The sequence below is a fragment of the Amblyomma maculatum genome, chromosome 2 (assembly GCF_055883805.1).
Source record: "Amblyomma maculatum isolate TAMU_Amacu chromosome 2, ASM5588380v1, whole genome shotgun sequence".
Taxonomy (NCBI): domain Eukaryota; kingdom Metazoa; phylum Arthropoda; class Arachnida; order Ixodida; family Ixodidae; genus Amblyomma; species Amblyomma maculatum.
The window spans coordinates 151,211,242-151,225,235 of record NC_139345.1 but is presented as its reverse complement, the minus strand read 5'-3'; the positions used below and the strand labels follow the sequence as shown (position 1 = coordinate 151,225,235).

General features: G+C 43.9%; 1 protein-coding gene across 1 annotated transcript in view; it reads left to right on the top strand.

The window, feature by feature from the left end:
- Nucleotides 1-13,994, top strand: part of LOC146200179 (cytochrome P450 3A2-like) — a 68,844-nt gene that overhangs the window by 27,336 nt on the left and 27,514 nt on the right. The window contains exon 5 of the mRNA XM_084592887.1: nucleotides 1,304-1,392. Coding sequence (XP_084449013.1) covers nucleotides 1,304-1,392 — 89 coding nt within the window. The remainder of the gene's footprint in view (nucleotides 1-1,303; nucleotides 1,393-13,994) is intronic.

The window sequence follows — 13,994 nt, the reverse complement described above, 5'->3', positions numbered from 1 at the left end:
CGACAATCTGTCATCCTTGTTTGAACACCCGCACATGCGGGCCTTCGCGGTAATGAGAAGGATCACTCCCTGGTCCGAGGTCTCACTTTCCAGGCTAGGGAGGAACAGTCTTCCTCAGATGCCTGCTGTCCTTTCGCAGCATCCTTACCTACCACCGCGAAAATAGGAGGCCTGACGGACCCACTGCACTGAACCTCACAATAACAAAAGCTGTCCAATGGCGCAAAGTATACAAACGCGCCCATCCCCATATCCCATCCTTCTCTACGCCCGCTTGCCTGACCAGTTTTCTTCTTCCAGCAAATTCTGTGGCAAACCTGGCAACTTTCTACACACACTACTAACCTACTCCTCATTCCCTCAATCTCTTTCACCAGAGGTGGCTCTAGATTACTGGGAGGAACTATTCAGCAGTATCTCCTATGAGGACCAGCGCAAGAACCTTACCACCACTCTCACCCGGATAGCCCTCCAAGGGTCTTTCTTTGCTTTGTTAGAGGGCCCTCCTTACATTGGGGGGGGGGGGGGGGGGGGGGCTCTCAAATGCCATGTAGGGGCAACGCCCCCCCCCCCCTCTGTAATATCGGCAGTTAATGTTTCTACCACCACCATCATTTCATTCAGCCTTTTCCTTCAGGCTTATCCGAGTGCTCTCCCAGCACCGAGTGTAATTTTTTCTTAGGGAGGTATTTTTCCGAAAATTCCCATTTTTGTTTGCTACTGCGATTATAAGTTGTCCCCCTTAATTGAAACTTCACCAGTGTCCACATGACTCCCCTTTCATCGCCAAATGTTATTTCTTGTCAACAACGTTTTAACTATGATAAGTAAGTTGTGATCCGTATCAATGTGTTATTAAAACTGTTTCTCTCAATTTTCAACTTAGATAAGGGCAAGTTAGAAACACGGCAACCACAATATTGCAGTTATCAGATGTCGGCGGTACACATATTCTAAATTGTTCGGAGAATGCCTTCGGAATTTTCTTCATAATTGCAATATTTGCGGATATAAGTTGTAGCCATGGCCTACAAGGCTACGTCCCCAGACGAAGACAAGTCCACTTGTCAAAACGTTGGCTCATCTGCGACCTGAGGCGTACCCTATTTACCCTTGTTCGGTTCTTCTTTTTTATAACCTACAAGGCTAAGTTATTGATGCGCCTTTTATTGCCATTGATGTCGATTGGTACATGCCATGAACGCAATCAGTTTCCATCGCTCTAAATGCTTGTAGCGCCTGAAAATTGCACTCATAAATGTTTCTTCAAAGTTTCTGACATAAGGACTAATTGATTACGCAGATGAATACCTTGATTGAAGAGTGCGCCCAGGTGACAATCCGGTACCTCAAGAAAGCGGCATCAAATGAAGAAGACATTGATGTAAAACAGTAAGCACCCTTTTATATTTTGAGATAAATTCTGATGCTGGCAATTGAAGTTTACAACATATAAATATATCTTTTTACAGTTAAACAATGCCTGGACTATTTAACATCAATGCACTGAAAAATGGGCCGGAATTTTCAATCTTCGCCGCGTCGGGTGCGCAAAGAATGATTATCGCCAACATCTCGGCCCTCACACCTCACCGTTAAAAACGTTAAAAACAGGAGGCTTTGTTATAAACTTCAGTGAAAGCGCACTGCGCTGCCATCGAGCGGCAATGGTATTACTCCCTTTCGGCTGCCATTTGGGAATGATATGGGGAGGTTATAACGATCAGAAAACTATATTTGATTACTAATCCACCTTGAATACCACGGTCTGGAACTTTGAATGTCAAGACGTTACACGTCTTTGCGCGCTTTCATATGCACAGACCAACTCGATTACCGACACCAAAGATCAAGCGAACAGGCCACATGTGTTGTTGTTTTATAATGTCACAACCAATCTCATTTTCCTTTTCAGAGCATGAAGCCAATTCAAAAAGTGAAAAACATTTTGAAGCTCAGAAGAGTATTTACCAGCCAATCGGGCAAAGTAAGAAGGTATAGCTTAATAGAGCGTGGCTGTTGGTGAGACATCTTAAATATAGAACCGCAGAAAAGGCGGGGAGGACATAAAGATACAGCAACACGAGAAAGGTGCCTGGGTTACATTAATGAATTAGCCCAAACTCTTCATATCGCCTGTCATACAGGCCATGTTTAAACTATTTGCTGGTACATCCTAAATGAGTAATGACACTAAATTTTTATACGCATTCTTTTTTTCTTTGGAACAGAGCTCATGATAGTCGGGTACTTGATTCATGATACGGACTTCAGCTACACCAGCTAAGGAGTTATAATACATTTTTTTTTTTGGAGGGGAGGAGGCAGTTTCGGTTTCAGCCGCCAAGTGACGGTTTTGATATCACAGATGCGTTTTGATAACGTGCGACATGAAAAAAACCTGCGATATAACCGCTGCTTTTACGTTTCTTAATTTTCTAACTTGTGGCTAAACTTTCATAACAAATGGTGGGAGCTTATATAAAAAGAAAAGCGGTGACCCTGCAAGTGTTTTTCACGCTTTAAGTGACCTTTGCGCCTCAGTCACTTCGCAGCCTTCGCTCGCCATTTGAAACCGATAACGGAACAGCGTGAAAGAACATTTGATATACAACTTATTTGCCGCTTTCTCACACAATCTACGTCGTTATTCCTATTTTGTAATATACTGCGCATGATTCCACAGACATAACATACATCGAAATGTCTTTATTTAGTCTTGCAAGTTTTATTTCGTTATGACTCTTAGAAAGCATGAGTAAGACAGACGTGAGGTCGAAAATAGAAGCCAACAGCGGCCCAACGTGGGCTCTCTGCAAAGTTCCGTACACCAGGCGTGCGCACAATAGCCGTACTGTGGATGAGCATTTCTTGGAAGAGCTCTTACCTAGAGCATTTCTTCACGCACTTAGGTCTCTTTGCCGGCTCGGCGAGATTTTTTTTCTACGAGTGCTTCAACATTACACTTCCAAGGAAACTGTTTTTGTTAGTCCTGTAGAGCGTAGACATTGAAATTATCGGCTAAAAGGCAGTATTTAGAAGTTTTTATTCACAAATGGTTTCAGAGGTGCTAAAATGTAATAAATAAATTATAAGAAGAATTTTTCAGAAGTCACTTGATGCATCTCTACTCCCTTCGACCTGGAAAACTGGGATGGTGGTTCAATTGCATAAACCTGACGATAAAACTATTACTGCGAACTACCGACCCATTTCTCTGGCAAGCACTTGCTGCAAGCTTTTAGAACGGGGCGCCGTTTGGAATTTGGTTAATTTCCTGGAATTAATTTTGTTTATCAGCTCCTTCAGTATGTATTTCGAAAATAACAATCATGTGAATCACAGCTACTACCCCTCACAAGTTGACGTCATATACCTCGATTTCAGCAAGGCTTTCGATAAGGTTCCGCATAATGCACTACTTCTGAAGCTTAATACAATTGGAGTGCCTGCACCACTCAACTGGATTTCTGCTTACTTAAAACAGAGAACACAGTATGTGGAGATTGACGGATTCTGTTCCCCCACTTGATGTTAACTCCGGTGTTCCGCAAGGGAGTGTGTTGGGTCCTTTATTGTTTTTGATTTATATAAATGATTTGGTCTCTTTTATGGATGAAAATGTTAAAATTAATCTTTTTGCTGATGATTGTATGCTATTTAAAGAAATTCGCTCCGGTTCACATCAAACCCTGCTTAATACAGCTTTAAATGATGTTGCTTGTTTGTGTAACCAATGGGGAATGTCACTGAACCTAGAGAAAACTTGATTTATGCGTATTACGAGAAAGAAGATGCCTCTGGACTTTGTCTACACCCTTAAAAATATTCATGTGACTAAAGTAAATAAATACAAGTATTTAGGCATAATAATTAATGACCAGCTAACATGGAGTGATCACATTTCCCATATAACTTCATCTGCAATGAAAAATCTGGGTTATTTAAGACATAAGTTGAAAGGTGCACCAAGTAACGTAAAAAAATTAGCTTATGAATCTATTATTCGGCCAAAACTCGAGCGCCGTGGTGTGGGACCCTCACACGAAAAAAGACATCGCGCGGGTAGAAAAAGTTCAAAGGCGGGCCGTACGCTTCACCTATAACAAATACCGAAATTCTGATTCTCCATCTTTCCTTATGGAAACGAACAAAATAAAACAGCTCTGTACCCGACGAAAGATAGCAAGATTAGAATTTTTACACTCCTTAATTCATGGGAAGCTCGGAATATCGGCAACACCTTATGTCACACCATCCCTTACTCGAAAAACAAGACACACACACAATTAGAGCTTAACTCCCCATTTCGCCAGAACCAACATTCACAAATTCTCCTTTTTTCCACGAACTATCGGGGACTGGAATGTACTGCCTGGGGAGGTTTTCATTTGTGAAAAATTCAGGGAAGCCATTGGCAATGTTTTTGACCTCTGAGAGAGTTATTGTCGTTTTTTTTTTCTTTTTTTTTTGATAGCGACCTAATCAAAATATCTATCTGTACCAATTCATGCTTCCAGGTTATTTGTAGAAGTGTATCTGTGCATGACATGCAAATATTTCTCCTTTTCTTTGTTATTTCTTCTTAACACTGATTTTGCCCATCCTGCTTGGACCAAAGAGGTCTGCAGTATCATGTAAATAAATAAATAAACAAATGAACTGCAACTCATTTTAAATCACTCGTCACAGGCTGATAGTATTTTTGTTGGATTACTCGAAGGTAATCGAGAAGGCCGCTCACAAGCACCTATGCCACAAGCTAAAATAATTACCTATTGACTGCAGTCTTCTAAATTGATTGAGAGCTTACCTGGTAATCGCTGACGATTTGCTACAGATAACCGCCATAACTCCCTGTTTATGCATGCGCCCCCTGCTGTTCCGCAACGCACTTATGACATTCCGTGTACATTAAGCTCTAATAATCATGTTTTCGCTGATCATTTTGATACTATTCGAGAAATGTCTAATAGCGATGATCAGACTCTTTCGCACTGCTATACAAATTGGCGTTATGCATGGCAAATGTTACTAAATACTAATAAATGTAAAGTAATTCGTACGTCTCAGTCTTTGCATGGTCTTAGTACTTAAATAACATTGCTTTCTGCAAATACCTACGCGCGTATATAACAACCCACTTAACCTGGACGATGCATATTGAATATATTATTAATAATGCTAACCGACTGCTGGGCTATCTTGGTCATAATTTCTGCACTGCTCCCTCTCCCCTTTTATATTGGCTCTTCAAGCCAGGAAATACGTCCGGAACTTTAATACGCCTCATCACTATGGCATCCTGCCTAAATTAACCAAATAAATGTTCTGAAACGTGTTCAAAATAATTTTGCTTGCTTTATCATTTTTTTTTTCTACTTACAATCGAAATGCGAGCATGTTAGCCAAGAAAACCAGCCTTCCATGCTGTTATAACATCTCGCCTAAACTTCGCGCTTAACTCTATTTCTTAGGCTGTATCTTGTATTTCACAGCGTATTCATTGCCAAACCACTGTATCGCTGTCATCGCGTTGGTCGGCCTTGATCATTATTACACAAAAAGTTTATTTTTCAATCATTTACTCGCTTACATATCGAGAATGGGACCAACCTCCCGCTGAGATTGCATTAGTTGATGATGAACAACGTTTTCGCAATTCTTTGCCAGCAGCTTAAATTTAGATGAAATTTGTTTGTATACTGCATTTGTTGTTACCGTGTATTGACATTTACCACGACTTTCTGTAATGCCCCTGGCCTTGAGGGTAAATAAATAGATGCAACGCTTTGTGATATAAACAAACATTCAGCGGGCGCTCGGCTTGGCTTAGCTATTATATATGGAAGCATGTTTTTGTACTCGTTTAACTAATTAGGTAAGTTTTTCTACGTTTTGTCTTCATTTGCCCGAACTTGACAAGTTTAGCTTTGTAAAGGGTGCTTTATGCCCTTAAAGTGAAAGCCTTTCTTGACTCATGAGGGAACGGATGAACGGGTGAAATGAGACAGACCTATAGACAATCCAACAGTAACCACATAACAAGCCAGCATTTACAAATATTGGCTAATGTGTCTAAACATTATGTAATCAATAGCCAAAAGCCATAAGCCAATCCAGAAAGTTCGTCAATAAATCCAGAAGTCGAGAATCAAACCCAGTAGCCACAATAACAGGCCAACACAAGCTATACTGGCCAAAATATCTAAACATTGTGTAATCAATAGCCAAAAGCCATAAGCGAATTTAGAAAAGTAGTGCATCAATCCAAAAATTTAAAATCCAATGCAGGAGCCCCATAACAATCATTACTCGGCTAAATTGGCTAAAGATAAAGCATTTACAATTCAATAGTCAAAAGTCATAAGCGAATCCAGAAAGGCCGTAGGTTAACCCACAAGTGCACAATCCTATACACGAGTCACATGACAAGCCAGTCATATATTTTATGGTTACATCAAAAATGCAACACAAACTGCAATAATAAAGATATATAATAAAACGCTGGAAAGAAAAATAACAAATCAAACAACAAAATAAAAATAAATAAAACTTAATAAGTAAAAAGTTAAAAATTGAATGAAATTAAAAATTAAAAAAGGCGTTCGCCTTACTGCACCTATACAGTCTCAAATGCCTCCTAGAATTTTTCGTGCGAAAGATGCCCAGCTAATCTCATAAGTGCTGTTTTTTTAGAGGAAGCAGAAACAATGACATCCGAAATAGAGCGCAGCGTTAAAAAATATAGGCTTATCAAACGAAGAAACCAGCCACTGAACTGGCTCAGAGGTGCAACGAAGTGCCCAGTGTCAGCCTCAGTTGAAAAGCCAGTGGCAGCTGATCTTTCTGTGGCATAGGGTTGATCGATGGGAGCTTCAGAGCCACCCTAGTGAAATCCAGTACTGTGTGTAGTAGTGCTTCCACATTCCAATTGATAACAACTCGAGTACATTTAGCTAATGTACCGATTATTTAGCTTACTTTTATGGTCCCTCAATGTCCTAAGAATGTTTTCTTTCAAACATTCAAAGGCGTGCAATAACAAAAGAAAAGGTTTAAAATGCCTTATTTACTGACAGTCCTAATTACACCAAAAAATCGCTAGGGGGTTTTACTGCTTCGGTTAGCTTTAGCAGCGATCAGCTTTCAGTCCACAGCCTGCACTGCCAGCATCTTAAATTTTTCCCTGGTTTTCATAAAGTTTCCTTTGCCCTTGCTGCTCTGGTTTGATAAATACCACGGGAAATCGCGTTTCTGCAGTATACTTGCAAGTAATGTACTTCTGCGCGACGAAACATTTTTTTTTATTTTACAATATGTGTACCGTGTAACCGCTGAGCGTTACAGCCTTGACTGCTTAGTCTACGAGCGCGCATCAAATATTGCATTGGTTGGTATGTTGGTATACTCTTCTTTATATCCATATTTGCTCTTAAGGGAACTGCATTAAGAGGTGCAATTATATCCCGAGTTCTTGCACTTGAGGCATCTGCGATATAAGCGAGGTAATGCCTCATTACAACACCATCTGCTTATAACAACGTATTGCACTATGCTTTACAAAACGAGATGCAGAACATATTATAAATAAGAGCATAATTGTAGGCACTACTCTTCGTCCTTTTTTTTTTCCTTTCGCTCGTTTTTCGCCCTGTGACCGTACTTTCAAAATGTATTACCGATTCAAACCGCAACTACGTTTCTACGGAGAAAAATGTCAAAAATACTTGAAATTTACGTTATTGCGGACTTCCATGGTAGGGTACTAGTAAAAAAAACATTTGTGGTTTAGCTCTGGTTAAACCTAGTTGGATATGCGAAAGCGACGGCGGAAGCTTCTTTTGCCTGCTGCATCTTTCCTCTATCACGCCCTATCAGTTTAAGGTGCTGCCTTATTGGGGACACTTAAACTCATCCTTTCAGGGTATGACGCGAGAGCATAAGCTATCAGCCCAAATATAAAGTCACGCTTCAAAAGCCGTATGGACGTGCCTGCGTGTCGTAGGGGTAACGAGAATGCAAACAATTCTGGCAGGCTGATTCTAATTTCACCCTTCCATATGAAAGGAGCGACCCGAGTTGGCAGCTCATGCCCGTGGCATTGGGGTACCGTGAATTCTCAAATGTTATGGCAGGCTGATTTATTTTATGTGGAGATAGTAGCTACGCCTCTTCATGGCACAGCTGCGTCTCTTCACGGCGTAGCTGCGGCCACCAGAGGTCTCGCTTTGGCTTTTGCAGTATTGCTTTTGCATTAAAATAAACTCCTGCACAAACGAGAGAAGTCAATCGTCTTGGACACTCGAAGTAACCATACTCAGAATCTCCAAAGATCATTTCGATTAACCGAAGATCGGCCCCTACGTGAGCATCCTAGCGACCCTCCTCGTATTCTATCCCCTTTATGTCCAACACAATAAGCGAGAGTTTTGACAACAAATGTAGCAGGGTGCGGGCACTAAGTCACGTCGGGCCTTTCATGGGCGCACCACCTCCCTCCTTTGCGCAGTTTATTTATTGCTCGTGCACATTTCCTTGGCGTACATTGCCTCGACCTGTCTTGGCATTTGGTCTCTACCCGATTGAACGCTTAGCTGCGTTCAGAAAGGACGTGACGCATGCCTGAAGAGGCGTGGTAAGATAAACCGCCTTTGGTTTTTCAACTGCTTTGAACCTGTGTCCACTGACCACCGGGCAGAGGAATCATTCGCCGAGACGACATAGCAATTGCTCTACGAACTATATTTAGTCTCGACTGCGCATGGCAGAATTTCAAACCAGAATGAATGGGCTTCTGAAACGCAAAGTTGATAGAGCACGCCAGGTGACATGAGTTAAGCTAGTATCCTTCCAGCAGCGTGCTTTTCTTCCTTTCCGCATTATGAGTTATTAATTTTCTAGCGCCTGCGGCGTTTTCATGGAGGCTAATGCAAGGCAACCGCAGGTTTGTTCGATCTCAGTGCGCGGTAAAAAACTCAAGGTGATCAAAATATGGGCGGGCTTTCCCAAAAACAAAACGCTGTCGTCATATTCAATACCGCGATTGGCATTGAACTTGGTATTACTAACCGGTTGCCGTCTTAAGGATCAGATGAACACTTAATTGTTTCAAAGTTAATATGTGTCGGATAGGGAAACACTACATTCGTTAATCCATTCCTTCCTTGCAGAGTATTGACGTATATTATGCACCTATATCCTAACGAGCGACTTGGGGTATTATGCGACTTGGGTTATTATACAGCTCTTTTAGTAGCAAATGGGCCCTGGCCGGCATACCGTGTAATTAAGAAAAGCAAAAGCATGTCAGGGAGATTACGCATCTTATTTCCTCTGAAAATTCTGAAGCAGCTTGTTTTATGCAGCATTATGGCTGCCGTCGTACCATTTCGCTTCCTATTTACATTCAGGTTCTAGTTAACTTGGAGGCTGATTTACGAATCGAGTTCAAAACTGTGACTCATATACCTGCATTTGTATGTTGTTAATTGTAAGTGATAGTGTCCATCGAGAAGTGAGAGGGGTACTGCATATTTTGTTTCCCTAAAAACCAAGCCAATTAAAGACGCTAAGCACTTTGCTAAGCTTTGCGCCTGCCTCTAAATGCCAGAATTTCGCGAAAGGAAAATGCTGTGGAAAAGACGCTACCATGTGTACTCTTAAGCCAAGCATAAGGGTCCTCCTAACGTTTCATCTTGTATGCTCTTTGTTCAGTGCATACATTTGTGGAAAACTAAAGTAAACACGTGTTCGCCGTCACCTTTATTTTCCGAAAGATGTGATGTTTCTGACATTTCACCCGTAACAAGAAAAACAAGCCGCTGCAACAACCCGCTGAATGGAAATGCTGCGCATCTCCTATGAAGTTTTTTTTTCAAGTTGCAACATAAAACAAACTAGTTAGAGCTCGGAAAACATTTAAATAATCTATGAACGCTTCAGATCAGCTCTATCTATTCCCGAAGCCCTAATATGAAAAGCTTCTCCGATCCTATCTTCAGCAGCAGCTTGGCACCATTTGACGTGAAGATAATATATCATTATCCAGCATTTTCAAGCGAAAGTCCGGGTATTTGGAGCCCTCGAGTATGCGCTGTTTTTACCTCGAGGGAGCTTTAAAGGTAAAAATTTTGTGTTGAGTCAGGCGATCGTCATGTGACTTTGGGGCATAGCCATGCAGGCCACCAAGTGGCCGGTGACCACTGCCAAGGTCAAGGTCGAGGTCACGTATCTGGCGGTCGGCATATGAATTTGAGATATATTTATCTATTTTTTATATTTTTTTATTTTGAACATACTGCTAGCCTCTTTCGAGGCTGTGCAAGATTGTGGTAAGTTAATTTTCATATATGGATAATGAGGTGTTCTTGATGGTCCGTTGATCCGGGAACGCGTTGCAGGAAACGGACGGAACAACTTCGTGCGCTACGGGCACTTTATTGCAGGGGTCAAAAACACATTTTTGCTTCCACGAACACAGTCCGCGGATTACTGTCGTAAGTTGACGATAATCGATTCCTAGTCGCACCGTCCCGTCTTTTTTCTTTGTGCAAAGCTGCTCTCTACTGGGTACACAAGGCCCCATTCTATCAATTCTTCTACCTGCCGTTCGACCTCGGCTCTGAGTGCGACGGCCACTCTGTACGGGTATACCTTTCGCTGGTGTCGCGTCTGGCACGAAGATGATCTTGTGCTCACCAAGCTTGCATTGTCCTGGCCTATCTGAGAAGGCACCGGCATGCCGCGTTAACCTCCCTGAGCTCAGTCACTTGGTCTGCATTGAGGCTTTCGTCCTACTGTGATATAGAGGAGTACCAGTCCTGTGCCTGCGGGTGTCTGGGAACATTTCGACACCGCCAAACTCCGCATCAGGCTCAAATATCACCCAGACATTGCGCGTGCATAGTATTTCCTCTTGCGATTTGCGTGTACCCATCGCTCTGACCCGTCCATAAACTGTAGGATATAGCTATCCGGCCGCTTTCGTTCTTTGACTTTAGCCGAGCATATCCATTTAGGTTGCATTTTGCTTTGCCGGCCTGTCTCAAGAACCAGTACATCTTCTCCAATGTTGAACTCTTTAGCATGGGCCAGAAGGTTGTGGCGCTACAGTTGACTGCCGCTCTGGGGAACTCTGCATTGATGGTTCCCTTTCTCCTGGACGTTTAGAGGAGCCACACGTGCGTGAGGGTGTGTTCTGCGTAACAGAGGATACCAATGTGCCAGCCCTGTCTATGGTATGCGTCCCAGTTTTCTGCCCCAGCCGTGCCTCCGACACCATCGACGCTATGGTGGCACCGCTTCATTCTAACTGGGCAAAGAAATGCATTTTGGCTCCTCATTGCCTACTGTCGGTGGTAAAGGGCTGCTCACAGCTGCGGGCCATCAATTGTTATTCGCAACCTGTAGTTTTGCCTGTGAATATGCAGATTGCGACGTGCAGTCAAGAAGAAGCTCTGTCGGTGGCTTTGGTTACTGATGCACCTGGTGCAAGGGCTGCCGCAACAGCCCCTGACTCACAACTGCTTCGGATAATCAGCCGCTCTCTAACCAATGAACAGCGTGACGCTTTGGTGGTCTTACTCGTGAAGTATTCTTCTTTCTTTGATTTTTCGGAGGCCAGCGGTTCACGGTGTATTCCCGTGACACGTAGCCGGCATTCCATTGACAGAGGCTACTCACACCCAATTCGACAGAAGCCGTACAGAGTGCCACCGACAGAACACCAGGTCATCAGTGAGCAGGTTCGAGATATGCTGAAAAAGGGTGTTATTCAAGAGTCATGCAGTCCCTGGTCCGCCCCTGTAATTCTGGTGAAGAAGAAAGATTGTACATGGCGCTTTTGCTTCAACTATCGCCGCCTGAATGCTGCAACAAATAAAGACGTGTATCCGCTTCCTTGGATCGATGACGCCATAGATTGTCTGTTCTTCGCATCATACTTTTCATCCGTAGATCTGCGATCGGGATGCAGATCCCTATGCACCCTGACGACAGAGAGAAAACGCCGTTTATCACTCCCGATGGCCTGTTTGAATTTTAATGTAATGCCTTTCGGGCTCTGCAATGCTCTTGCAACTTTCGAGAGATTTACGGACGCGATCCTACGTGGACTAAATTGGAAAATATGTATGTGCTACCTCCACGATGTCATTTTTGGCCGGACATTCAATAAGCACAATGAGCACCTCGCTGTCGTGCTGGGCTGCTTCAAAAAACGTCGGGTAGTACTTCGAAGAAGTGTCGCTTCGGTGAGCATCAGATTTTGGTACTAGGATACCTCGTCGATCGTGAAGGCGTGAGACCTGACCCTCAAAAGACCGCGGCCATTGCATCGTTTATAACGCCTAAGAACGTGGAAGAACTTCGAAGTGTCCTAGGACTGTGCTCATATTTTCGCCGCTTCATTCCCCGTTTTGCTGACATCGCTAACACGCTCACGTGCCTTCTCCACAAAGACGCTCGTTTCGAGTGGACATCAGAGTGTGACTCTTCTTTTCGCCAGCTCAAGTTTTTAGTAACATCACATCCGACTCTCCGGCATTTCATCCCTTCTGCTCCAACGGAACGGAACACGGACGCCAGTGGTGTTGGCATTGCTGCTGTGCTGATTCAGCGTTACGGCAAGGAACATGTTATTGCTTACGCCAGTCGTTCCTTAAGAAAACCTGAACGCACTTACACAGTCACTGAGCAGGAATGCCTCGCTGTAGTTTTCGCCATTCAGCAGTTTCACTGTTATCTGTACGGGCGACCCTTCACAGTGGTTACTGATTATCATTCCCTGCGCTGACTGATAAACCTCCGTGACCCATCTGGCCGTCTTGCCCGCTGGGCAATCGTTTACAAAAGTTCGATTACACAGTAACGTACAAGAGTGGACGCCGGCACGCTGACGCTGACTGTCTCTCACGTTTACCGCATCCCACTACGCACTGTGACGCCGACAATTTTGATCATTACATCGCTGCGGTTTGACCTCCAATCCCCGATACCTGTACGTTCCGCACTGAGCAGGGAAGGACGAGAATCTGCAACCAATCTTTACCGCTGCAAGGGACCCTAGAGCTTCCAGTCCCTATTGTAGACGGGGTGGTCCTCTGTACAAAACGGACTATTCTGCCACTGGTGTCCGCTACCTTCTTGTTGTGCCCGTCAGCCTACGCTCCCCTGTTTTGCACGACGATCCCACTTCGGGACACCTGGGATCTGCGCGGACGCTCTATCGCATCCAAGAACGCTTCTACTGGCCACGGATGCATGAAGCCACTGAGAAGTATGTGGCTAGCTGGGCTCAGTGTTCGAGTCACAAACGCCCCTCCGGCACTCTTCCTGGGCTCTTTCATCCTGTGACGCTTCCAAGATCGCCTTTTGAGAATGTCGGTGCAGAAATCTTGGGACCCTTTCCCAAGTCTTATTCTTGCATCCGCTGGATCGTCATGTGCACTGTTTACCACACTCATTCGTGAGACGGCAGCTATTCCATCGGCTCCTGCACACCAAGTCTCCATCTTCCTGCTGCGCCACCATTATACTGCGCCATGGGCCTCCCCGAGTGTTGATCAGCAACCGAGGTCGTCAGTTCACCAATGATGTTGTCAAAGAACACCTTTGTTTGTGCCAAACGCATTTCCGACATTCTACCCCCTATCATCCGCAGACAAATGAGTTGACCGAGCGAACCAACCGGACACTCACCAACATGCTTTGAATGTACGTTGCCGCCGACCACAAGGACTGGGACTCTGTTCTACCATTTATAACATACGCATACAATACGGCCCAACAAGAAACAACTAGTGTCAGTCATTCTTTCTCCTCTATGCCCGGTCTCCTCGACACATCCTCGACATCATCCTCCCGTTGTCCACATGCGACGATCCTGGGATTGCTGAGATCCTCTGTCGGGCTGAAGAAGCCCACCGGATAGCCCGCCTGAGAACTCTCGCCTCACAAAACCGCTCGCGCAATCCCGCTACGACGACCACCAT